This window comes from Globicephala melas, chromosome 8, assembly GCF_963455315.2.
Source record: "Globicephala melas chromosome 8, mGloMel1.2, whole genome shotgun sequence".
NCBI lineage: Eukaryota > Metazoa > Chordata > Mammalia > Artiodactyla > Delphinidae > Globicephala > Globicephala melas.
Window position 1 is genome coordinate 381,507 of NC_083321.1, and position 26,564 is coordinate 408,070.

Below are 26,564 nucleotides of genomic sequence, written 5' to 3' on the forward strand. Positions count from 1 at the left end.
ATGGGGAACCGCAGCGCCGCGGACGCGGACGGGCTGCTGGCTGGGCGCGGGCCCGGCACGGGCGGCGGCGCGGGGGGCCCCGGGGCGGCGGCGGCGCTGGCGGGGGGCGTGCTGCTCATCGGCGCGGTGCTCGCAGGGAACTCGCTCGTGTGCGTGAGCGTGGCGGCCGAGCGCGCCCTGCAGACGCCCACCAACTACTTCATCTTGAGCCTGGCGGCCGCCGACCTCCTACTCGCCCTGCTCGTGCTGCCTCTCTTCGTCTACTCCGAGGTGAGCCCGCGTCGCGACCGCACGCGCACCCTCACCTGCTCCTTGTTCCCTGTGCCGAGCCACACCGAGGACCCAGCGTGACCCTGCCGCCTGGCCTCTCAGGAGCCTCGAGTTGGGGGCCGCGCCTGGTCCCAGGACGACCGGAGCCTCCAGCACCTCCGAGCCTCACTCCCCTCCCCCATCTCGCTGTCCATCTGCCCGCTTTGCTGTCTGTCCGCCCTCCCTCTTCTGCCCCTCTCTCCTCTTCTCCCTTTCTGTCTTGGTGTCTGTTACCCAAGAGATGCCTCTGTCCTTCAAGCAGAGAACCCAGAAACAGGCGACTTTGGCAGTCCAGCCCCCCACTCAGCCCCCTCAGCCGGGTTCCACTCCCCCAGGGGAGCCAGGTGTAGAGGGTGGAAGGGTGGGCATGGAGCTGGCGCCGCCGATCCTGGACAGACAGGCAGATTCAGGCTTACCCCCATGCCGGCTCCCCCTGGGGCACAGAGACACACACGTCACTGCACGAGGCCACACCACAGCCAGGCAGGACCACAGGCGGGCACACACCAGCACACTTCAGGGCAGGAGACCCTCACTCACGCACCGACTGGGCTCCCAGCAGGAGGGACACTCAGCTGCCAGGAGCTGCAGGGCAGTGAGCACAGCTGGAGCGAGGGGACACCGGGCCTGACAGTGGAACCAAGGGAAGGCGCAGGTGTGGGGTCCGGGGCCCCCGCCAGAACCTGGGCCCAGGAGCCTCCGTCCCCAGAGCAGGTCTGGCCCTTGGGTCGGTCCCCCTTGGTGCCAGCCATGTCCACTGTGCAGTTTGGGCAGAGAGAAGCTGCTGAGGGCTGAGCTGGGGACACAGCGTCCTGGGCGATGGGGGAGGGCAGGCAGTGGACACAGTGAGCCTGGGCAGGGCTGGGGCAGAGGCCAGCAGGACAAGGACAGACGTGACCTGCCGCTCCCCCCCACCCCGAGCTGCAGACAGACGTCACAATGACGGCTCTTAAGCTCCTAATCGCCCCAAATCAGCAGGAGGGGATTTAGAGGGGGGTGGCTGTCTGCTCCTTTGCCCTTGGTGGGACCGCCGGGCACGGCGCCGGGGACTTGACTTTGTAACAATGCTGTGGGTACCATCCTCGCCCTCTCTTGCGGGTGAGGGGACAGGAGTGAAATGACACGTCCAGACGCCCAGAGAGCGAGTTTCCGCAGACACTGACTCTTAGCTGTCTGCAGGGGCTGGGGGGTGGTATAGGGGTGCTGGGCTCACACTCTTGGGCCGCAGGGTCCCCACCTGCGCAGGGAGGGGCCCCACGGTACCCTGAGCCCCACAGCATCAGAGATCCCAGTCCTCAGGTGACTATGCCCCCAGGATCCCCCCCAAGGCCTTTGTCAGTTCTAAGAGAAAGGAAGGGGGTCGTCTCTTGGCGCCCAGCTTGAGGGGCGGGCAGGACTGCCCAGCTGTCTCCGGCTCACTCCCCTCCCCTCCTCTCCCCTCCCCTCTGGTATTCAGCCCCCTCTGCTCCCGGACCATTGGGGGTCAGAAGGACAGCTTGGGCAGGCGGCTGGGGGAGGGTAGCGTCCTGTGTCTGTTGTTGCTACGGGGCCCCTCCCTGCGCCCAGGTCCAGGGCGGCGTGTGGCTGCTGAGCCCTGGCCTCTGCGACGCGCTCATGGCCATGGACGTCATGCTGTGCACGGCCTCCATCTTCAATTTGTGCGCCATCAGCGTGGACAGGTAGGCCGCGCCCACCGCCCCGTCCCCTGTAGGGCCGCCCCGGCCCCGCCGCCCTCACCACGCTCCCCGCAGGTTCGTGGCGGTGGCCGTGCCGCTGCACTACAACCGCCAGAGCCGCGGTGGCCGGCAGCTGCTGCTCATCGGCGCCACGTGGCTGCTGTCGGCAGCGGTGGCGGCACCCGTGTTGTGCGGCCTCAACGACGCGCGCAGCCGCGATCCCTCCGTGTGCCGCCTGGAGGACCGCGACTACGTGGTCTACTCGTCCGTGTGCTCCTTCTTCCTGCCCTGCCCGCTCATGCTGCTGCTCTACTGGGCCACGTTCCGGGGCCTTCGGCGCTGGGAGGCAGCCCGCCGCGCCAAGTTGCACGGCCGTGCGCCCCGCCGCCCCAGCGGCCCCGGCCCGCCGCCCCCCGACGGCATCCCGGCCCCCGATGCCGCCGTGCCCCCGGATGCCATCCCGGCCCCAGACTGCATCCCGCCTCACGACGCCATCCCGGCCCCCGACGCCATCCCGGGCCCCGACGCCACCCCGCCCCCCGACGCCATCCCGGGCCCCGACGCAACCCCGCCCCCCGACGCCACCCCAGCCTCGGATGCCGTCTTGCCCTCGGACGCCATGCCAGCCGAACCCCCGCTGCGGGCCCGCAGGAGGAGACGCGCCAAGATCTCGGGCCGGGAGCGCAAAGCTATGAGAGTCCTGCCTGTGGTGGTCGGTGGGTACCGGCCAGGGGACGTGGGCAGAGAGGGGAAGACTGCAGCGCCCGGGGTGTGAGGCGGTGCCCGGGGCGGGGGGCGTGGCAGGGAGCCGCTCACGGCAGCCCCAACCCCGCCCCCAGGGGCCTTTCTGCTGTGCTGGACGCCCTTCTTTGTCGTGCACATCTCCCGGGCGCTGTGTCCCACGTGCGCCGTGCCCCCGCGGCTGGTGAGCGCGGTCACCTGGCTGGGCTACGTCAACAGCGCCCTCAACCCCGTCATCTACACCGTCTTCAACACCGAGTTCCGGACCGTCTTCCGCAAGGCTCTGCGCCTCTGCTACTGAGCAGACCGCTGGCACCGCAGCCCCTCTTCAGCACCCCGCCTCGCCTGGGGGTTTGTAGGAGTTATTAAACAGATCCCCAACACCTGCTGGGAAGGCTCTTGGAGGCGGGGGAGGGGGCAAGGAGGAGGAGCCCAGGCCTCCACTAACCCTCATCCGGCCAGTTAACCCCTTCCTTCCTCCGGAGGAAGCCCAGAGAAGAGACCCCACCAAGCCAGGTCTGCCCCGCCCCGGAAGCCTTGGGAAGAGGGCCAGCCCTTGCCTGGGAAGACTGCCCCGACTCACACCCTCCCCGAACACGTTCCCTCCCCAACACACCCGGCCAGCTGCAACCCACCCCGACCCGACAGCTGTTCCCAGGCCAGCAGCCTCCTCCCCTCGTCCTGGTGGCCCCATCCACTGTCCCTGCAAAATGCAGCTGACCTGCCCCTGCCACTGCTTCGGCAGCTGCCTCAAGGTCGGAGCACAGCTCCCTGCCAGCTCCTGACTTGCCCATAGATGCCCAAAACCTGGAGGAACAGGGGGCCTGGGTGCTGGGTGGGCTCACGGGGGCAGCCTCCCTCCAGGGAAGGCCAGCGCAGGCCCACAAGGCACTCAGCCATCCTCTGCCCACTTGGCTGGGAGCAAGTGGGCAGAGCAGGGAGTGGCTGCCCCTCTCCCGCCCACAGCACGGCCCGCCCCTCAACCCGAGACAGCCCCACTTGGACTTCACCTAGACCCTCCCAAGTCCCCCGCCGTGGGCACCCGCTGTGCCCAGTACTGTGGCTCAGCGCTGCTGTCAGGAACTGTGACCAAGCCGGCCACTGCCGGGTGTCAAGCTCTCCTCTGAACATGAGGAACTACGGGCTGTGAGGGCCCCGGCATCAGGCCCCCCCTCAGCGTGCTAAAGTATTCCGTGGAGAGGGGGCCACCCTGTTCCCCTCTCTGGGTGAGCACCGTTTCCTGCTCAGACTCAGCTGCTGCCTCCCCTGAGAAGCCCCAGCTGACCACCCCCCAGGACCAGCCTGCCCCGATCATCCTGGGAGAGACTGGCCCTCGAGGAACCGAGTATTGATGGACTGGGGGCCAGTATGGGGTGCTGTGTCCCTGCACCACACAGGAACCAACACAAAATGGGAGTGGGGGAGGGGGCCCAGGGCCGGCCCCCAGGTCTGTTGGCTGCTTCAGCTTCCAGCACCTTCTTGCCTGTGAAGCATGAGGATGGCTGCAGCGGATACCCCGGGGCTCCTCCCGGGAGGAGCCCCAGATGGTACAGCCTCACCCGGGCAAGACACTTGCTTCAGAGCTGGGCTGGTGGTCCCTCCTGGGACCCTCAGACTTGAAGGGACCATCAGGCTGACGGCAGGGTCAGGGTCAGGGTCGGAGCAAAGGGCCCCTGACTGCGGCCGCTGGCCCTGCCACCTGGCTCGTCCCTCAGGTCCACACCCCACGCCCGTGCCCTGCCACCCATCTCTGATGTGCCCCGACGTGCGCCTGCTGGGCCTTCTGTGGTCACTCCAGGTGGTCAGAGCTGGTGTCTGCCACCGCCAAGAGGGTCTCAAGCAGCAGCACCCCTGCCCGCCAGCCGTGGGCACCAGCTGCCATGCCCACCAGCCCAGGGATCTGTGGGGAGCAAGGCCACGTCCCCCTCCATGTACCCTTCTCATCTATACTAGGGAGGGGGTGACCACGCCCCCGACAGGCCAGGCCAGTAAGTGCATCTCTTTCGGAGGTGGGGCTGCAGATGGGCTGGGATCTGCTGGTGTCCGGCGCTGTCCCCACTGGCCCTGTGGGCAGACTCCTGTGTCCCCCAAGAGGGGGACAAGGCGGGCACAGGGGGGACAGGTGGACACTAGGGAGTGACAAGGTGGGCACTGGGGGAACAGGTGCAGATATACAGAGCCTGGCTGACCCGGGGGCTCAGCAGGTGCCTCGAGGGTCCCAGGCTCACTGATGCCAAGCGTCACCGCAGCCTCAGCTCAGAGGACCCGCAGCACCCGGACGGCTGCCGCAGCGCACACTGTCAGAAGCCTTGGCCTGGCCCCCGCGGCTGCGTCTGGCAGAGGCCGTCAGAAGTGCTGACACAGAACTGAGGGTGTCAACGCACCCTGGGCGCTTGGATGGCAATTTCCAGAAGGATCCTGATGTCCGGGGTTGCGCAGAGATAGCTTCAAAGGCTTAGAAACGATACACCTTGGAAAACTGCCCCGAACACGTGCGGTCCCCAGGCTTCTACGTTAAGGAGAAGGGGAGGAGAAGCCGCCCCGATCCCAGAAAACCCTCGCCCGGGACGGCTTCCCTGCAGGGCCTGGTCCCAAGGCCTCCGACTCTGCTCACGGGGAGGCCGCCGCCTGGAGCTGGACGCCAGGACGCCAGGGAGGGCCTGGAAGCCTTTCCCTGGGGGCGCTGCCCGCCTACGTCGCCATTTTAGCCTTTTCAGGTTTGGGGGGGGGGTTCCTTCTGGGGGTGCAGCCCCTTCTGCTGAGGCCGACGTGGCCCCCACCTCCCGTCCTCACTTCCCACCACCTTCATGCTGTGCAAACCCCAGGGGCCGGGCCTGGCCTTCCCCAAGGTGGTGGAGAGGCGGGACGACAAAACAAATAAAACCCAAATAAACCCGCTTAGTCCGCAGAGGCCGATGGAACGGAGGCAGAGGGGCTTCTGGGGGGGCAGGTCCTTCCCCACCTGGAGCCAGGCTGGGCGCGGGAGGACGGGCGTGGGTGCCACCCCCTCGGCTCACCGGGGAGCCCGTGGCCCAAAAGGCAAGTCTCCGTGTGCTATGAAGAACCTTCTGGAAGCAGGAGCCGGGAGGTGCGGGGCCGGAGGAGTGAACGAGATGCAACAGTGAGGCGAGCGTCGGGGTCAAAGTCCATCTCTCAGTGCACAGAAGACGGGGCACCGCAAGCTTTCCTGGAACCCAGGCTTGGGGACAGGCTGGGCAGGGCGCCAGGAAGGGCAGGGACGAGGCCCCAGCCCGTGAGAGTTGGGCGAGGATAGCCGGGCGCAGGCAAGAGCCACCCTGGGCGGGTCCCTAGGGGTCCCGGGCGCGCTCTGTGCAAAGGGAAGGTGGCACGTCCAGACGCCGAGCCGTCCCTGAGACTGGACGGCGGCTCGGCCTTCCCGGCTGGCAGCTCTGGAGCCCCAGCTCCTGGGCAGCAGGTGCCAGCCTCCCGTCCCGCCGGGCTGGGCCCCATACGGTCTCGGCTTCTGAACTGCACGATCGGGCCCCCGGGGCCTCGGGGAGGTCGGAGCTTGGAGTCACCAGTCCGCATGGGGCAGGGCCGCCAACTTTACTGACAGACACATGTATGTACACGCGTGTTACGGAACACGACACACCCGTAGGGAAGACCGGATGCTCACCATCCAAGGGATAAAAAAAGCACCGCGAGCGGCATTGAGGGCCCAGGCCGCGCCCACCGGCCGCCCGCCCGCCCGCTTCGGGGTCTGGCGGCAGGAGCGCGCTGCCCGGGTGCCGGTCACGCGACGTCCACTCGTAACCTGGCCAGCAACTTCCTCCTCGTCCTCAGCGGCCCCCGTCCTCAGGGCTCCTTCCTGGCCACAGAGGCCCCGCGAGCCCTCACACGGTGACCTTCTCGATCACACCCTCGGCGACATGGACGTCGTCCCCCTGCATGGTGACAGCTGCCGACTGACCACACATGTGCTGGTGGTCCTTCCAGTCCTGAAAGGAAGGACAGACTCCGTGTTACGGTTCAGAGTGAGAAGGCTGTGCCCGGGAGTGGGTGTGCACGTGCTGAGCGGCCAGCCCTCCGGGGCAGGGGGCTCCCAGCCTCGCCCACCCTCCTGTTTAGGGACCCGCTCCGAAGGCAAGTACCCAGGATGACCCTTGAGACACGTGCACGCTCTGATCCTGCTGCTTCCTCCCTGGGACCTAAACGAAAACACTCACACCTGCAGAGGAATACTTGTCTCCGATGTGGCTGCCCGGCCGTATTACTTATCATCGCAAAAGTGAAAGGACTGCGCCGGAGCCAGCCACGTGTCCACAAAGGGGCTGGGAGGCCGCGGCCCCCAGGGAGGTCGGGGAGGACGTCCACCCCCCCCACCCCGCAATGCCCCCCATCAGGGTGGGAGCTGCCATCGCCCGTTACGGGCGGGAAATGGAGCCGAACTTGCTCTGGGGGCCCGACGGGGCGTGGTTAGTGGAGACACGGACCCCAAGACGCACGGAGAGGTTAGGGTTTGGTGAGCCATGACAAGAATGAACATCACACACACTCGGAAGAACAGAGACCAGCGGTGAGCCCCGGAGGGCAGGGCTGCAGCTGCCTATCTTCGTGCTGTCCTATGTCTTCCAAATTTTCTACAACGTGTTGCCTTATTTTTATAATAAAAAAATAAAATTTCAAATCATTACAGGCGTACCTCAGAGACACTGCGGGTTCAGTTCCAGAATAAAGCAAATGTAGCAATAAAGCAAGTCACACAAGATTTCAGGTGTCCCGGGGCTTATACAGATCACTCTTACACTACACTGTAGTCTACCAAGCGTGTGACCGTACGAACCTAGTTCAAAGACACTCTATCCCTAAAGATGATAACCTTCACCGGACAAGGCAGGGCTGCCGCACGCCTTTAATCTGTAAAAACACGACATCTGAGAAGTGCAATAAAACAAGGTCTGCCTGGATATCAAAAGAATACAGTTTTAAATTTTTTATTGAAGCTTAGTTGATTTACAGTGTGTGTTACTGTCCGCTGTACAGCAAAGTGACTCAGCTACAGACACACACTTTTCCTTTTGCACTTTCCCTTCCACTACGGCTTATCACAGGGCGTTGAGTGTAGTTCCCCAGGCTATACAGTAGGACCTTGTTCATCCAGCCTATGGATAATAGTTTGCAGCTGCTAAGCCCAACCCCTCCCTCCCCCACCCCACTCCCCCTTGGCAACCACAAGTCTGCTCTCTATGTCTGTGAGTCTGTTTCTGTTTTGTAAATAAGTTCATTCGTGTCATATTTTAGATCCCACATATAAGTGATAGATGGTATTTGTCTTTCTCGTTCTGACTTACTTCACTCAGAATGCTAATCTCTAGGTCCATCCTTGTTGCTGCAAATGGCATTATTTCATCCCTTTTTATGGCTGAGTAGTACTCCATTGTATGTGTGAACCACATCTTCTTTATCCATTCCTCTGTTGATGGACACTTAGGTTGCTTCCATGTCTTGCCAATTGTAAACAGTGCTGCTATGAGCACTGGGGTGCATGTGTCTTTTCGAATGAGAGTTTTCTCTGGATAAATGCCCAGGAGTGGGATTGCTGGATCAAATGGCAGCTCTACTTTTAGTTTAGTAAGGACCCTCCATACTGCCCTCCACAGTGGCTGTACCAATTTACATTCCCACCCACAGTGTAAGAGGGTTCCCTTTGCTCCACGCCCTCTCCAGCACCTGTTATTTTTAGACTCAAAAGAATAAATTTTTAGTTTGTAAATTACCTGACTATGTAGATTACCTGACTCTGTAAGTCTGTACAGTACGTAAAACTTCATGTGTGCTGGGCTCAAGTCCACAGTGTTTCACACCATACCTAAGAATTAACTCAAGATGGGTCATAAATCTAAAAGTAAGAGCTTAAAGGGAGCTCCCCGGTGGGCCAGTGGTTAGGGTCCGGCACTTTCACTGCCATGGCTGAGATTCAATCCCCGGTTGGTGAACTAAGATCCTGCAAGCTATGCTATGCGGCCGAAAAAAAAAAAAAAGAGCTGAAATTATAAATGTTTTAGAGGAAAATAGGAGATTCTCCTAACCTTGAGTCAGGCAGAAGTTCTGAGAGATGACACCAAGAGCGTGATCTCCATTAAAAATGTTTTTTTAATAAACTGGACTTCTTGGGACTTCCCTAGTGGTTAGGACTCCATGCTTCCACTGCAGGGGGCCCGGGTTTGCTCCCCGGTCGGGAACTAAGATCCCATAAGCCTTATGGCAAGGCCAAAAATAAAAAATAATAGATAATAAAAATTTTTTTAAAGTAAACTGGACTTCATCAAAATTAAAAAAACTTTTGCCCTTCAAATGACACTATTAAGAAATAAAGAGACAAGTCACAGACTGGGGGAAAGTACTTGGAAATCACGTATCTGATAAAGGACTTGTATCCAGGATATACACAGACATCTCCACACTCGATAAGAAGAGAAACGATCCCATTTAAAAACGGGCAAAAGATCTGAATAGACATTTCCCCCCAAAAGATACACAACGCCCGATCAGCACACACAACGATGCTCGGCGCCCTTAGACATCAGGGAGATGCAGACTAAACGCACTGACGTCGCTTCACAGCCGGTAGCAGGGCTGCGACCAGAAAGCAAGAGCCAGCGCTGTGGACACGGGCGGACCCGCCACTGGAGGGGGTGCAGTCACTTCGGAAAAGTTGGGAAGCTTCTTACTAAAGTTAAACGCAAGTTTACCATATGACTCAGCAAATCCATGTACGCATGTAGCCGAGACAAACAAAAACCTGTCTCCACCCTGGAGCTCGCTCGTGAGTGTTCACGACAGTCACATGGCGGGAACCACTCAGATGTCCGCTGGCTGAGGACTGGAGGACAAGACGAGGTCCAGCCACACCGTGGACGCTACTCAGGCTCCACATGGATGAACCTTGAAAACACGCTGGTCAGAGGAAGCCAGACGCGGGAGACCACATGTTATACGACTCCTGCTACGTGAAATGTCCAGAAGAAGCACATCTACAGAGAAAGAGATTCGTGGTTGCCAGCGGCTGGGGTGTGGGCCGAGGGGGCTTTCGGGCGTGATGGAAAGTTCTAAAACCAAATTGTCATGTTTGCCCAAATGCAAACTTACTAAAACCCACTGAATCGTACCCTTAAAATTAGTGGATTTTATGGTATGTATTCCACCTCGATGAAGATGTAAAACACACACACACACACCTGACATGGGATCTGCAAAGAAAATAGTCTGCACGTAAAAGCCAAAACAATTCATGGCCCTTGTCCAACTTGTAAGAAGGTGAGTAACATTAACTACCTTTCCAGGTCTTTGGGGAGCACACAGAATTCTGGGGAGCACAGTGGGCAGGCCCAGAAGCTGTACTGTCGGCACCACCATTTATTACAAGGAGCCCAGAGCTTAAGTTTTTTCAGGTCCTACCGAGGGTTCACGATGGATCCCAGGTGAAAATTAACCGTTCTTGAACTTCACTGTACACTGATTTTTGTCAATATTGGGTTGGCCAAAGAGTTTGTTTTTTCCCTAAGGTGGCTCTAGTAGCGCTTAATTGTCTTTAACTTCGTTCGAAACAATTTTGTTATACTGTATTGTGACAGCTGTCATATCACCATGCATTTAAAAAAAGGTTATCAGGGCTTCCCTGGTGGCGCAGTGGTTGGGAGTCCGCCTGCCGATGCAGGGGGCGCGGGTTCATGCCCTGGTCCGGGAAGATCCCACATGCCGCGGAGCGGCTGGGCCCGTGAGCCATGGCCGCTGAGCCTGTGCGTCCGGAGCCTGTGCTCCGCAACGGGAGAGGCCACAACAGTGAGAGGCCCGCGTACCGCAAAAAAAAAAAAAAAAAAAAAAAAAGGTTATCAAAATTGGTGAATTTTTGTGTAGCCATTTTAATATTGAAGGAAAAAAGCAACATTTTCGGCATATTATTCTTTACTATTTCAAGAAAGGTAAAAACGCAGCTGAAACCCCCCCAAAAAAGACTTGCACAGCGCGTGGAGAAGGCGCTGTGACGGATCGAACGTGTCAAAAGCGGTTTGCGAAGTTTCGTGCTGGAGATTTCTCGCTGGACGACGCTCCACAGTCGGGTAGGCCAGTTGAAGTTGAAAGCTATCAAATCGAAACAATAATTGAGAACAATCAACGTTATACCCACGCGGGAGAGGCCGACAGACTCAGAATCTCCGTATCAAGCCTGAAAATCATTTGCACCAGCTTGGGTCTGTTCATCGCTTTGATGTCTGGGTTCCACATAAGTTAAGCGAAAAAAACCTTCTTGACTATATTTCTGCATGCGATTCTCTACTTAAACGTAATGGAAACGTTCCATTTTTAAAACAAATTGTGACGGGCAATGAAAAGTGGATACTGTACAATAATGTGGAACAGAAGAGATCGTGGGGCAGCGAAATGAACCACCACCAACCACACTAAGGGCCAGTCTTCACCCAAAGAAGGTGATGTGTATATGGTGGGAGTGGAGGGGAGTTCTCTATTATGAGCTCCTTCTGGAAAACCAAACGGTTAATTCCAACAAGTACTGCTCCCAATTAGACCAACTGAAAGCAGCACTCGACGAAAAGCGTCTGGAATGAGTCAACAGGAAACACATCATATTCCATCAGGATAACGCAAGACCGCGTGTTCCTCTGCTGACCAGGCATAAACTGTACAGCCCGGCTGGGAAGCTCTGACTCATCCGCCGTGTTCACCACACACTGCCCCTTCGGATTTCCATTGATTTTGGTCTTTACAAAACTCTCTTAATGGAAAAAATTTCAATTCTCGGGAAGACTGTAAAAGGCACCTGGAACAGTTCTTTGCTCAAAAAGATAAAAAGTTTTGGGAAGATGGAATTATGAAGTTGGCTGAAAAATGGCAGAAGGTAGGGGAACAAAACGGTGAATACGTTGTTCAATAAAGTTGTTGGGAAACATGAAAAATGTGTCTTTTGTTTTTACTTCAAAACCGAAGGAACTTTGTGGCCAACCCAATAAAACCAAAGCCTATGCCTTTATCAGGGCAGCGAGTCACAGGAGCACAAACCCAACACAACCAACGGAAGAAATGGAGTCTTTGTCAACAAGGTTACACCTGAAATATACCTGCCCAATTCACCAAGAGAGGTTCCAAAACTGCAGCTTGCATTTAGACAAAGTGCTATCTGGCTAAAACGACTCCATCAAGAAATAAACCCACGAATCTTCCTCTGATGGTTCACAGTCAGGGAAGAGCCACCGATCAGCCGCCCTCTCGGATCACGAGCCAGCAGGAGCCCGTCCACCCCGCCGGCTCCTCCTGGCTGCCTGGGCTCCTCCCAGCGTCCCCGAGCGCAGCAGGCATGCGGGCCCTCTGCTCAGCACACGAGCCATAGGTGACACCAGGGAAAGCAGACCTGCGGGTCTCTTTCCCAAGTCTCCCGCCCCGGGAACGGGCCAGGGCTCAGGAGCGTAGCTGGGAGCCCCTGGACACACCTTCCGCGCTGTGCTGACCCCTGCAGCCCCCCGGGAAGCCCTGAGACGCAGAGGAAGATGCCACGTCCCACACACCCTAGTCTTGGGGGTCATTCCTGCCCACCTCCCTCCCGAGGACATCTGAGGATGGGGCGCTTTGGGAAGCCGCCAGGCACAGGGTCCCCTGCGCAGCAGAGGCTGTGTCCGCAGATGCAGCTCCAAGTCACAGGCATCAGGGGTGGGATTTTTTACTATTTGTCCACCCGGCAAGTTACCTTTTTTTTTTTTTTTTTTGCGGTACGCGGGCCTCTCGCTGTTGTGGCCTCTCCCGCTGCGGAGCGCAGGCTCCGGATGCGCAGGCTCAGCAGCCATGGCTCACGGGCCCAGCGGCTCCACGGCACGTGGAATCTTCCTGGACCGGGGCACGAACCCGTGTCCCCTGCATCGGCAGGCGGACTCTCAACCACTGCGCCACCAGGGAAGCCCAAGTTACCTTTTTTAATCGTGGAAAGTTTCTAAGAGGAGAGGATAACCCCACAGGTCCCAGTCAACGGCTTGGCCCCTCACTCTGAGTAAGGGTGAGAAAAGTGGTAAAAACCCGAACTAGCAACTGCTACTCCAGAACACTCTTTAATCTTCTTAGAATCAGACGCCTACACGTACAACCGCACTGACTTTCAGGGTTTATGACGAGGCGTCCAGGGCTGGGGAGCACTGACCACGACAAGGTCAAGGTCACTGGGGAGCAGCGGCCTCCATGGCCACAGCCTGTGTGGCTGCCTCGGGGCTTTGCCAGAGCCCAGGGACAGTGCGGAGGTGGCACGGGGGGGGGGGGGGGCCTACCTTGCGCTGGCAGAAGGTGGAGCAGTAGTTGACCTTGTGGCAGCCGGTGCACTCGCTCAGGGCCTCCCGGCCGCAGTTGACACAGAACTGCTGCAAGAGGACACAGGCGTCAGTCGCGGGGACAGGCTGACCCGCGTCCCCGCCCCCCGCTGCCCAGATGCGGGGTGGGCACTGCTGAGCGGGAAGCAGGGCTCCGGATCACATTGCTGCACCAACCTTGCTCCAAATACCAGGGGATTTCACTGCCACCAAGTACGTGCAGGAAACCAAACTGAGGAAGGCCAGGATTCTCAGCTGTCAGGATCGTCTCCTGAGCGGTCAGGCCCTGCGGCCCCCAGCCGGACCCTCATCCGCAGCCCAGGCACCCCGGCCCAGCCACGCAGCTCCACTAGGTGGGTCTTCTGTGTGTCTTCCCCACAAGACGCGAAGGAGCCACTCCTTCTAACCAGCCAGGGAGGGGGACTCCAGTGGCACCGCTAGCGCTGGTGTGTGCAGCCGTGACCCACGCTGTCCGGCGCACCTGGCTGCACTGACTGCAGGCCAGGCCCCTGCTCCCAGCCAGCGGGTGAGTGTGTGACTTGCACACCCATGAGCCACACCAGACGCCCGTTCCTAACACCGCTGACCGCCTCCCACCGCTACCCCCGAGAGTACACGCAAAGCAGCAAATTGCTTCTTCCTTCCTGTTCTGGATTGCAGCTCCCTTCTCTGCCCAGCGCTGACTGACACGCTCCACCCCGAGCCCCCGCTACCCCCTCACTCGCTTCAGGAAACACGCGCATTACGGGGACCCTGAGATACTACTAAGTTAGCTTGTCCACTGTCCCTACTTTAAAGAACAAAATACTTACAGGAAAAAACCGAAGTCTGTAACCACACATAGAAATTCCTCCAGGGAGAGCAAAGGTCTCACAGTTAGTGGGAGCAGAGGTGCGGCTGCCCTTGAGGCTGGGGGCCCCGTGGACCCTCCTGCCTCTCAGCTTGGAAGTCCTCAGGGAAGCGGCCTCGTGTCACACCCTGTCCCCCGCGAGCCCGCGAGTCCCGCTCACCTGGACCTGCCATGTTGGTGCTCCTGGCACCAGCACAGTTCTTGGAAAACAGCCACCGCTCAATAAATACCTCTTAAGTGCATGAAGAGCCTGTGTCATGAGCAGACCTTGTGGAGCGGGAGCCGCTCTTGTGCGGCAAGAACTTCCGACCCCGGGCTCCCAACACATCCCCTTGGGAATTACTTCTTAACCCAAGCTAACCTGGGGCAGGAGATCTGGCTCAGACACGCCGGCTGACACACAGACAGAGACGGACGGCCACAGAGCCCTCGGGCTGTGTCTGCACACATCGGTCGGACCCACTGCTTCCCTGCTGCCAGCTGAGAGCGCCCAGATCTTGGTTCCTAAGAGCATTCGTTCTCCAATAAAGGAACCAGGCTCCCTGGAGAAACGGCTGATTCCAGGGCTGGGGCGGGGAACCCCCAAGATGGGCCTGGAGCGTCTTCTAGCACCAGAAAGGAGGGAGGTGCTCTGAGAGGCACGTCAGGGACGCGGGAGCCGACAGAGCTCCAGCCGCCAAAGCCAAACCGGAGGAGCAGAACAAGTAACACGGGTGCCGTGAGCCCCTCTTGATAGAAACAAAGGTACAAACAAATGTACAAGAGACAGATCCCCCACGGAGAAGAATTCTGGAAATATTCCTAGATCACCGCTGTCCAGGAGGGGGACCGCCACCCCGGTTGACTAAGGGAGGAAAAGGGGCAATCACTCCACAGATGGAACCCTCCGATCTGCCCCAAATGCGCATGTGCTGGGCCTGGGCCCTGGGGCCCTGGAGTGAGACAAGTCCGCGACAGGGGGTCGGGGGCTGATGAGAAGAGAGAAGCCAGAGACCTCCCCCCGCCCTGGCTCGGCCAGGAGGCATGTCTGCAGCCTGGAAGAGGTGTCACCGGACTGACCCGCGGGCACCGGCTCTCTTCCAACGCTGAGAACAGCGTCTGCGGTGCAGCCAGAGGCGCCGCCCAGACTGCCCGCCACTGCTACTCTTTGGGCCACAATTCCCTCTAGAAAAGGAAGTTGGGAAGATCATCGAAAGCCTGAGAAGGAGCCGGGAGGCATGAACAGAGGCCAGAGCACAGGGATGGGGCCCAGAGTGCGCTCGCTCCCCCAGCCGGGGCCGTGGCAGGCGGCCCGGCGCCCTGCAGCCACGTGGCTGGCTTGTGCTGGATGGACACAGCGCCCTTGACGGGAAGGGCATCTGGTCTTCCGCCCTGTTTAATCTCTGCTGAGCTAACTATATAAACACAACACAAATGCCCCATGGTTAAAACTGGCAAAATCTCCTTAATAGTTCAGCAGGGCTAAAACGTGACTTTTCAAAAGAAATTCCACAGACAGCGTCCAAGCAGGCAGCCCTGCTTCCCCACCCTGGGCCGCCAGCACCTGCGCCCTCCCAGGGAGCCAGGGAGCGAGGGCTCAGCCTCCTCCTAGGGGTCCCGGGGCCTCACTCGTCCGGTCCTCCCCACCAAGCCCCAGCACCCTAAGGAGGCTGCCGTGGACAGGACCTTCCAGAAGAGTTCTCCGGGGCAGCCCTCCCCCAACCACCCAGCTGGGGGGCTCCGTCTCACCCTGGCGACGTCAGGGTGTCCAGCAGCCTCTCCACAACAGCCACCAGTGCTCCCCACCTGGCCTCCTGGCTCACTGTCCCCCGGGCCCCGCCGGCCACTTCTCGCTGCCGCCACCTGCTTCAGGGACACATTTTGTGTCCCCTCACTCACATGTGACTGAGGTCGGGGCCTCTCAGCCCCCCCGAGCCCCCTGAAACCCCCAGAGGATCCTGGGGAACAGGCTCTCCGAGGAGTCTGGTTCCCAAGAACCCAGTGTCGAGGAGCTGTGGTCATCACGGGGCCACAGGGATCAGACACATTGCCGTTACGAAGGGTAAACACACAGGGTGCACAGGGTGGTCAACCCACGTCTGCAAGCAACTTAACCAGGTCACCCGAGGAGCCTCGTGACACCAGCACACACAAAAGGACACTGGCGTCCACCCACCGGTGGCACTTGGACAGGACGGATGCCTAGCTTCCCCCCGCCATGTGATCAGCTTACAGAAAACTACTGGAGGACACGTCACACCTACAGCTCCGGAGAGAGGACAAGCACACCTGTAAGAGCTCCAGCCATTTTCAAAGCTCCGGGTGTGGGAACGTGTCGGACGCCTTGGCGGGGGAAGTGGGCTCAAGCCCCTCACTAAAGGCTGAGCATCCTTCCGCCAAACAGGATTTTAAGGATAAAAGGATTTCACGCTGTATTTCTTCCTTAGAAATTCATAAAACTACAAATGAAGTGCAAAGCCCAGCCTTTCACGGTGGGGCACTCGGCGATCCAGCTGCGGCAGACGCTCCTGGCTGACCCGACGGACACGCGCGTCAGCACGTGTCCCACGGTGGGTCGACGGGGAAGTTCTGCACAACAGGAATTCAGCTCCTGGACCCTTAAATGTGGGATGAGCGTGGCCATGACTGTGGGCTATTCCTACGTGAAAGACAAAACCCACGCAGCTGACTCAACACGGTGCCCTGAAAGTAACCTCGGGACCGACCAGGTGGAAACGCCTCACTCCGTCTTTTTCATGCCACCTGTCTTTGGAGAATTTTCACAGAGGGGAAGGGATGTGTCTAATTTACTTGTAATTTTATTCTGTGAAGGTAAGGTCCACAAAAATTCATGAAAAACGTAAAACTGAAAGTTAAACCGTTTTCCCGTTGCACTTCCCTGCGGGGATGAGGTCCGGCTTTCTGTGCTGTCGCCGCCACCCCAGATCCGAGCCACCCGCCCACCCGCTGTCCAGCCGGCCTGACGGGGGGACACTGTGGTCTCCTCCACTCCCAGAGTCTCGGCAAGGGGGCATCCTCGCCACCCCCGGGGAAGGGAGGGTCGCCCCCCCGCCGTGCTCATCAGGGACAGGTGGTGGTGAGGCCGTGGGCAAGGCACACGGCACACACGGTGGTGGATGCAGGATGGGCAGCCGCCCTGGCAAAGTCTGGTGGCTCCTCAGAAAGTGAACCCTGAGCCACCGTGGGACCCAGCGGCTCTGCTCCCAGGTACGCACCCAGGAGAAGTGACAACACATGTCCACACAAACGGCCGTGCAAAAATGTTCAGGGCACTGTCCACCAGAGCCAAGAAGTAGAAAGAACCCGAATGTCCACCAATGGCTGAGTGAAGAAACATAGAAACGTGCAGTGCGACACCTAATGTTTAGCCATAAAAGGAGTGAGATTCTGACCCAGGCTACGCGGACGGACCCTGAAAACACTCTGCTCAGTGGAAGAAGCCAGACACAAACGGCCACATGTTGTATGACTCCGTTTCCAAGAAACATCCAGAACTGGCAAAGCCACAGAGACAGAAAGCAGGTTGGCGCAGCTGGGGCCTGCGGGTGGTGGGGAGTGACGGCTCCTTCGGGAGGGGAAACGATCTGGGATCAGATGGCGGTGGTGGCCGTACAAGTTGGTGAACAAACTACTGGACTGTGCACCTTAAAGGTGTGAATTCCACAGTATGTGAACCATATTTCAACGAAGAAAAAAATGCCCTTTCGTTATGAACGTTGGGGACTTTTCTGAAGTATATGATCAGAAACGTGTGAACATGAGTGCATTTTGCGATTAAGACGTTGGTTATAACCGCAAAAACCAGATACGATCAAGTATTTTAGAAACAGGACTAGTAAACTGTTTACGAACATGGAACGTGCAGACATTAAATGTTTGAAGAACCGGCAGCTGAGCAGCAAGAGCGCACTCTTGCCCCGCGCGTGCGGCCTCCAGACCCAGAAAGGAAGGAGCAGCTGCCCTTCTGGTGACCAGAGCAGTCTGCAGGGCTGAACCCCGGGGAGGGGCGGGGAGAAAGGCCCAGGCAGGTGGGACAGGAGTGGGGGGGGGGGTGGAGCCAATCCCGAGGGGGAGGGGGGAGGGGGAAGGCCCCCCGCAGGTGGGGCAGCCTCAGGGCCTCCCCTGCCCACCAGGTGTGTGGGGCCACAGCAAGGGGCCGTGGTCACCTGGGCTGGGGGGTGGGCAGAGGGCTGAAGATGGAGCTGCCAGATGGCTGGAAGCCAAGGGCGACCGAGATCAGCACAGATGGCCACAGGCACCTGCCGCCCCCATGCAGCCAGCACGGGGCTGAGCCAACAGAAAGAGCAGCCCAGAAGGCGGCGCTGAGCAGGGATCTTGGTGCCCCCCGCCCCCAGAAGGGCCTGCATTCCCGCACGTGACCCAGACCAGGACTAGAGATGTGACGGGCAGAGGTAACCGAGACAGACTCCCCCTCACACAACAGAGTTCAGGAGACCAGCCAGGAGCTCAGCTGCTTCTGAGAACCAAGTCCAGCGCTTTTCAGGGGAAGAGAGAGAATCCAACAGAACTCAGAGCTTCTGCCATGAATAACCCAAAAGGTCCAACAATCAAAATGACTGGAATGTGAAGGAAGGAACAGAGCTTCCAGTCAAGAGGAAAGGAGTGAACAGAGGCAGATCCTGAGCTGACCCAAAGGTCAGTTATTAAAGAAGTGAAGATGAAGGAGATCAGTGAAGTGCAGGAAGAGGCGACCATGCGGAGCGGCTGGCTGGGGCGCAGCAGAGTAAAGGCAACTCCATAAAAGACGCACGTAGGCTTTCAATCCACTGCCTCTCGGCAATGAGAGCCCCCTACTTACGATCCAGCAAGCCAGGCGGCGCGGCCAAAAAAAAAAAAGAAGAAAAAGGAAAACTGCACCTGAAAAGCTCTTCTTTCCCCTTTACCTATAAAAAGTAGTACTAACTGAAATTCTTTTTCTTATATGGATTTGGTGGAGATAAACCAATTCGACTCACCTACAAACCAAAGTGACACTGAAGACGCATCACTGTCCGTTCTCCCACCTCCAGCCGCTCCCAAGAGGGCTCTGGGTACCAAGCAGCCCGGCCCGCCCTCCTCCGGCCCCAGATGAGCCCTGGGCAGTGAGGACACACCTCCTCTCGGCTTGGGCACCTGCTCCACATCACCTGGAAGACTGCATCCCAAAAGGCGCCACACGGCTGAGGGACCCTGTGCTGCAGGAAACGCTCTGGGCACCAGGCTTCCCGAACCACGGGGACCTCATCAGCAGCGAAATACCTGTGACGGCTCCTCTGGGGCTGAGAAGCGAGTCCCCGTGGGGCTGAGATGCGGCCACAGAGCTGGGTGCCTGGAGGGGCTGGTGACCGCAAGACCTCTGCCCCAAAGACACACCAGAGGACGCTCCTCCAGATTTGATAACACACGAGACCCGTTTCCCCGGGAGGAAGACGGCCTGACCAGGTGAGTGACATCTACAACAGGCGAGCACTCAAAAACAACCGCTGGTGCGTGTGAGGGACAAAAACGCCCGACAGGTAACGGTGGCCACTTGTCTATCAGAGAAGCTTCACTTGTGCGTGGGCCGCCAGGTCCCCTGCCCAGGAAGGTGGGCGGGCTCTGCAGGTGGCAGCCCCAGACCCGCTGCGCAAATGGTACCTCTTTCCGCTCTGCATCCGCCTGGACTCTGGCCTGGGCCGCGGCGGCTTCTCGGTAGGAGCTGGCCTGCTTGGCCTGTTCAAACAACGTCTTCAGCTGCTGCGCGGTGCTGAGCAAGGAATTGACCATCTCCTCCAGGTACAGCCAGCTCCGCTGTTCCGACATCTCCAGCCCGCTGACCACAGCGGGAGACACGGCTTTGGTGGGGGTGGAGGGAGGCACCGCCAGGGCGGGCAAGGATGTCAACACTAGCGTGTGGAAAGCAAAACACAACAAGAACTTAACCCATCTCCTGGCTTCAAGGTGCCTCTGCACGCTCATCAAACGTGGGAAAGTAGGGTGGCGAACAGAGCATACCCACGGTCCCCCCTTCAAGTCACCCGTCCATGGATGACACAACAGCTGCAGGTGAGGTGACCATAGAGCTTGTGCAGAGCCAGTGTGGGGCGGGGGGCTGTTACATCACATAAAAAGTAAAGCAGACGGAAGAACTAAAACCTCCTGGTTTCGTTTCTGCTCACACAGAAAGCCTTCGGGGATGTCTGTGGTCCCCGGGGGGCTGATGAGGGATGTAGGAGACAGGGTCCCCTCAGCTGGAGAAGAAAGTCATGGAGGCGGGAGGGAACCTCAAAGGGACGCTGTTCTGGACGGGAAGTGGAGACTCGCACACGCGGACGCGCGAGGGCTCCCCACCCCTGTCCCGGGGGGCCTGGGGGCAGAGACACCCAGGCCGTGCTGCTGAATGTCTAACATCCTCCCAGAGAAGAACACCTGACGGTAGCATCGCCCGAGTCCTCGGTGTAAAAGCCCCCAGCTGGAGGTCACTGGACACAGGCTGCAGGAGACACACGGGAGCCAGACGAGCGACGCCTGCCCCCTTGGCCATGCCCCGCCCCCGCAAGGGCAGGGCCCTGGGCCCGGACATAAGGAAGCAGGCAGCGTGACAGGGTGGACAGAGGACGCAGCAGCCGCTCTCGGGGCCCCTGCCAGCCAAATCAGGGACCATCCCAATACAAATCATCCCAGCAACAGGTTGCAACGCCCTGAATGAAACAGGAAGCCACGCGTCCACGCTGAAACAAGCAAACAAGCAAGCAAGCAGACGGGGGACTGGTCGCCCAGGCCTCGCAGCCCTGCTCAGGGCACGGCCGACCGCATGGGGTGGGCACTCCCCATCCAGTCCCTGCCCAGACCCCGCAGTCAGCAGGGCCACAGCCCGGCCAGGAGGCTCACCGGGCCTGGGGCCGGGGTCTGAGGCAAGGTGTGGGGAAGAGGCAGAACAGAGGCGAGCTTTAAGGGTGGGAGGGGCGTCACAGCAAGAGGAGAGCGCGGCGAGACAAGAAAAGGAGAAGGAGAAGGGGCGTTTTCTAGGACTCGGGGACAAATTTCTATCTTGCTGTCTTGTCTCTGGCGGAAACTGTAAAAAACACAAAGGTCCACCAGCTGGGATTACGATGCTCCCTGTAAAAAAGTGTCCTGACATAGAATGTGTCCAAAACGTGCCGTCAGTGACAAATCGCTCAAAATGCACACGTGGGGCCACGTCCCCGTTAAGCTTCAGGCGGGGCGAGTCGCAGACACGCACACACCCTCTCACCTGAGGCCACCCGGACGAGCGCCCTCACGGGACAGACCCCAAGCACAGTGTCCTGGTCAGAGCCTAGCCGAATCTCAGGCTCTGCAGGTCAAAGGTCGCTACGTGAGCAGCCTCACCCCACACAGAAATGAGCAGCAGCTTCCAGTGAAACCTGCTTTACAAACACAGGCCTGAAGCCCCACACCCCACTTCACCTAGGAAGCCTTTCAGAAGGATGATTCTGCACGTGACGGCCACTCGTGGAGAATTCTTCCACACTGACCTATTTTGGGATGAGATGTTGGCAACGCGGCCTCCGGAAACGGTGCGATCTGACAGCTGTCCTGATACCCTGGGTAGTGGGGCTCCGGGTGGCCGACCCTGCATGGGGGCTGCACGCCTGCTTCTTGTACTGTCAGGGGAGAGGGACATGATGGCGTGAGACCCAGCTGTGCTGCACGTCCAACAGGGCAGCTCCTGAGCCGCGGAAGTGGGGGACGTGAACTGTCAGAGGGACAGTATTTGGGATGTTCTGCATGAAATAAAACACAGTACAAAAGCCAGTTTCCACTGTTCCCTTTCACTTTCCGGAGGCGGCTACCAGAACATTCCACGTGCACATGGGGCGTTTCTGCCCCGCGGCGCCCGTCTAGGCTCCGTGAGCAGCCTCAGCTTCTCAGGCCCTGGTCCCGCCGCCCCTGCCTGCGGGGGTCCCCACAGCTCCTGCCAGCGACCCGCTGGGGCCGCGTTGCCAGGCGCTGAGACAACTCACCTGTGGCTCCCGCAAAGACGTCGCCCTGGGCCGGACTCTCCGAGATGACCGCGGTGGCCTCCACGGTGGACGCCCGGTCGAAGGTCAGCGCGCCAGAGGTAGTGATCTGTCCTGAGGGGGTCACGGTGACTGGAAAAGCAGGAGAGCTGTCACCGCGTGCTGGGCCCACTGGGCACATTGCAGAAAAACCCAGGGGTCGGGGCGGGGTGCGTGGGGGCCACAGCAGCGTCCGCCGGCCCACAGCCACCTCCGCAGGGGCGGTGCCTGGGGGGGGCCAGAGACGCCTACCCCAGCAGACGCAGCTCCTGCTGTGTGTCCTGAGCACCTGGATGTACTGTCTCGTCAGAAGGCAAGAGATAAAATTTAAAAGAACGTAAGAAGGACTTTGTAGCTTGAATTAAGAAAAAGATTTTTGTCAAAGCTGAAGAGAAAACACAGCGGGGCCCCCGGCATTCTGGGGGCTCTGTTTCCTCCTGCCGACCAGCCCCAAGGACATGGGGCGCCTCCCCCGCAGGAGCCGTCAGGCTGCTGACAGTCCCTAGCGACCGGGCGCCTCCCAGGCCTCTCCCACCACCGCAGCCCAACTCAGCCCAACTCGCCTCCTCCCGGTTTCAGAAGCAGGCGCCTCCCCCGCCTCCGCCCTCCCTACACGTGCCCCAGCCGCGCCTGCCCCCGGGGCGGCGAGAGGGCCTGAGGGCTGCGCGAAGTGAAGTCCGTGCCAAGGACAGGCCGGGACCGAAGAGGCCAGGGAGCCCCATGAGCGGCAGCCGTGCCTGCTTTTGAACCAGACCCCTCGGCCACACGCGTGAGCAGGACACGCTAAGAGCATGTCGCGTGACGACAGCTGCTTCACTGTGACTCACAGGTGGTGGCGGCTGCGGCGGGAAGCAGGGTGATGTTCTTGGGGGCATCCTTCTTGACGGGTGTGGCGGGCAGCTCGCTCTCCTTCTTGCGCCTCTTGTAGGGGACGAAGAGCCTGACGGGCCCGCTCTGGGGGAGGGGGGGCGGGAGGCAAAGTGAGATGCGTGGAAACGCCACCTGGGACTCTTCTCCAATGGCGACCTGCCTGGAGACATGCCCAGACTGCGGCCAGAAGACGGAACCGTGCAAAGCTCCCTTAGCTCCCTTTAGGCCCCAAACGGCTTAAAATAACAGAAAAGGTACTTTCAGAGAGAACGTGTGAGTTAACAGCACTTCCAACAGGAGAGTAATATCAACACCGAATTTTTAGGAATCCCCGGGAGACAGAAAACAAGTGGGGACAAAGGAAGGAGAAGGGAGAGGGCCCACGGGGAGCAGGGGGCGCCCCGCAGACCCTGAGGCCCCGACACGCGGGAGGAGAGAACCTCGATGGAGCAGAAACAGCAGGAAAACGTGAAGATCAGGTGAGCCTCCCAGCTCACGCCCAAGACCCCTGTGGGCTCGCTGGCCCTTCCTGCTGCCCATTCAAACCTGCTGTGGACCCGCAAGTGAGCTTCTGTCCTACGTGTCAACCCCAGAATCTCCACCGGGCTCTCCCCGGTGGCTCCTCCCTTTACTGATTTTCTCCACGTGTTGAGACATTGCCGTCACCTTCTAGGCTAAACTGTGTCCTCAGGACCACCTGTGAGGCCCTGACCATCAGGGTGGCCGTATTTGGAGCAAGGAGGCAACGGGGGTCTTGAGGGTAAGGGCCCTGACCCGCCGGGATTAGTGCCCTTGTAGGAGCAGCTGAGTAAGCGAGAGCCTACAAGCCAGGAGGAGCCCCGCCAGGAACACACCAGCACCTTGACCTGGGCTGCCTGCCTCCACAACTGTGAGAAAGTCAGCGCCCGCTCCTGAAGTGCCCCCGCAGACCGAGACCCGTGCTGACGACGCTTTGACGTGTCTCCTTCAGCCCCGAAGACACAGAGGCTGCTTGGAAGCCTCGTCTGCTGCCCCCACCACGGGCAGTGCCTGCGTCTGCTGCTTTTCTTCTGTGTGGTTCACATATCCCTGGCCCTTTACATGTCTCACAATTTTTGCTGAAACTGGACATTTTAGGTGCTGTACTGAGTGGCTGTGCAGATGACTCCCCCTCCCTCCAGGGCTTCCTGGCTGCAGTCCTGGACAAAGGCCTCCAGGCGGCAGTGACCCAGCTACCGCACCAGCTGTTGGACTCAGCCACCTAACTGCTCTACCCTTTGCAAACGGCTCCACTGTCAGATCGTCACGTTAGGCTCCTGTACTGGGTGGCTTTCAGGACAAACCTTTGAGGAGGCTTCTCAGGGTGATCACTTCCCGGTGGGAAGCTGAGCCGGCTGCCCTCCTGCATTGCCGGCCTCCTCCCCACGGGCTGCCCTGGAGCAGGGCAGAAACGGCACTCAGGCCGTCAGCCCTGCTCGCCAAGCCGCTTGGTCTCGGCTGGCCTCAGCTGCGTGGACCTCCACCCTAGGGACGAGCGGGGCCGGGACGATGGAGTTTCCCTGGGCTGAGCCGGAGGGATGCAGGGAGGGAGCAGGGCCTGACGCGAACGCCAGACTCACAGGATTCTCCTGGATAAGTGTTTCTCTTTTTGTTGTATGCCCCCAGGACAATCTCCAGAGACCTTAAGTGGTTGCTTTTTATCATCTTCACCAGTTAGGGTTACGTGTCCGGGGAGTGGGTCCCTGGAGCCCTGCACAGCACTACTCCTGAGGCAGAAGCCGCAATGTTTCAATTTGATGAAGTCTGACCTATGAGTTTTCATTTCATGGACTGTGCCTTTGGTTCCACGTCGAAGGTCTAACCCTAGATCAGGGCAGATTTTCTTCTACAAATTGTAGTTTAGTTTTGGACACATTTGGCTGTATGATCCATCTTGAATTCGTGTGTATATAAAGTGTGATGTTTAGGTCAAGGGTCACTTCTACGCCTGTGAGTGTCCGACTGTTCCCACACCTGCAGGTCCATGTGTGGACGGTGGGTCTGCTCCTAGATCGACGGGTCCCCCTCTGCCAAACACCGTCTTGGCCGCAGAAACAATACAGCAAGTCTGACAGTCAAGTGCTGTGATTCCTCCACTTGTAGTCTTCGTCCTCAAAACTGTGTTGCTACCCCTTTCCTCTGCCTTTTGATATGAATCTTAGAATCAACTTGTTGATGTCTACAAGATCCTGCCGGGGCTCTGAAGAGACCCGTGTTAAACCCACAGACCAGTGTGGGGAGAAGGACGTCTTCACTGCATTGCGGCCTCCAGCCCGCAGGTCCACGTCTTCTCGGAGTTCTCTTGCTGGCCGTTTCTAGCTTCAGTACACACGTCCCATACATGTGCCGTCAGGTGACACCTGAGGGTTTCGGCGTTTGGAGTGACCGTAAACAACCGTACCAGGTACTCCATGCTTCCCGATGGGGCTGACCCCCCACTCTGCTCCTCTTACCCCTGAAGATCTCCAAGAATGTCACCCACCAATCTTCGCAAGCAAACTTTAAAAGTGTCTTATTCTCACACAAATATCCTACTGGTCATTCTACTAGACTCATGTGTGATCTACACATGAACTAGACAATTTTAGAATATTTGGTTTTCCCACTCAACAACATCTCTCCAATTAAGTTTTCTTCCATAGCTGCTGCTAATTAACCATAAAAAAAGAAATCTCATTATGCAGCTTCCTAGTTAATTTTAGGACATTTAAAAATAATATTCAACAATAGAAACATTGAAACAAAACTGGTAGTCCACATATAACAAATTAGTGTCACACTTTGAAAGCTATAGAGCAATATACGTTCAAACGAATGCAAATATCTTTTATTTAAACAGTTAAGAATTTAGAATAAAAAAGACTTCAAAAGACATTAAAAGTTCTCTATATAAATCAGCTCAGTGTAGTTTTTTTATAACGTGACATTAAAAATGAAAAACATAAAACAGCACATATATACTTGTCACCACAAAAAAAAGTACGGTTAAGACGATGACATTATAGGGACTTCCCTGGTGGTGCAGTGCTTAAAGAATCTACCTGCCAATGCAGGGGACATGGGTTCGAGCCCTGGTCCGAGAAGAGCCCACATGCCACGGAGCAACTAGGCCCCTACACCACAACTACTGAGCCTGCACTCTAGAGCCCACGAGCCACAACTACTGAAGCCTGGGTACCTAGAGCCCGTGCTCCGCAACAAGAGAGGCCACCACAATGAGAAGCTTGCACACCGCAATGAAGAGTAGCCCCTGCTCGCCGCAACTAGAGAAAGCCTGCACGCAGCAACAAAGAGCCAACGCAGCCAAAAATAAATAAATGAATAGATTTATAAAAAAAAAAAAAACGGTGACATTATAGGAGCTTTCCGTTATTTAAGAAAGTTTCCCTTAACGTTCTTTGAGCAGCCCCAGGGCCCACTTGAGGCCTCACTCATCAGAGTAATGGTCAAAACCCAGAATTTGAGGAAGAAACTAAGCTGGAAGCAGCTCTGAGAGGAGCTGAGGGGAGCAGGGGCCCACTCACCAGGGTCATGTCATCACAGCAGGCGGCACAGGTGCAGGAGGCGGCATGAGGGTTTAGGATCCCATCCTGAAATTTAAAAAGTACCGCAACACGTGAGAAAGTCGGCTCTGAAGTGAGTCAACAGCCCCAGATCTCAACCAGTTTCACCCCGATCCCCCTGTGAAGGTAAAATCCCACCATTTCCAGAACCTTCTCTCGTACACATCTCTGCTGGTGGCAGCATC

General features: G+C 58.3%; 2 protein-coding genes across 8 annotated transcripts in view; one reads left to right on the plus strand and one right to left on the minus strand.

Moving 5' to 3' along the window:
• Window positions 1–7,818, plus strand: DRD4 (dopamine receptor D4). Its single transcript, XM_030850991.2, has 4 exons — window positions 1–270; window positions 1,876–1,988; window positions 2,061–2,701; window positions 2,825–7,818. The coding sequence occupies exons 1-4, from the start codon at window positions 1–3 to the stop codon at window positions 3,025–3,027; spliced, it is 1,227 nt and encodes a 408-aa protein (XP_030706851.2). The 3' UTR covers window positions 3,028–7,818.
• DEAF1 (DEAF1 transcription factor) overlaps window positions 6,269–26,564 on the minus strand; it is a 26,879-nt gene continuing 6,583 nt past the window's right edge. Inside the window, exons 6-13 of one of the 7 annotated variants that reach the window (XR_004038043.3) lie at window positions 26,341–26,406; window positions 22,756–22,882; window positions 21,893–22,021; window positions 21,404–21,532; window positions 19,545–19,792; window positions 13,019–13,108; window positions 9,443–9,724; window positions 6,269–6,688 (exon numbers count right to left, since the gene is read on the minus strand). Coding sequence is in view for 5 of the 7 variants with exons in the window: in XM_030850983.3 (XP_030706843.1) it covers window positions 6,584–6,688; window positions 13,019–13,108; window positions 19,545–19,792; window positions 21,404–21,532; window positions 21,893–22,021; window positions 22,756–22,882; window positions 26,341–26,406 (894 nt within the window). In the remaining 2 variants the exon portion in view is untranslated. Of the gene's footprint in view, window positions 6,689–8,717; window positions 9,725–10,583; window positions 10,833–12,459; window positions 12,642–13,018; window positions 13,109–19,544; window positions 19,793–21,403; window positions 21,533–21,892; window positions 22,022–22,180; window positions 22,227–22,755; window positions 22,883–26,340; window positions 26,407–26,564 lie in introns of those variants that run through there. The other 6 variants (XM_030850983.3, XM_060302714.2, XM_030850984.3 and 3 more) reach the window with 6 other exon arrangements.

Excerpts from the sequence above, each read along its gene's own strand:
- DRD4 (XM_030850991.2), top strand. The coding sequence starts at position 1 with ATGGGGAACCGCAGCGCCGCGGACGCGGACGGGCTGCTGGCTGGGCGC. Across the intron at positions 271-1,875 it reads CTCTCTTCGTCTACTCCGAG|GTCCAGGGCGGCGTGTGGCT; the intron begins GTGAGCCCGCGT and ends CCCTGCGCCCAG. Across the intron at positions 2,702-2,824 it reads AGTCCTGCCTGTGGTGGTCG|GGGCCTTTCTGCTGTGCTGG; the intron begins GTGGGTACCGGC and ends CCCCGCCCCCAG.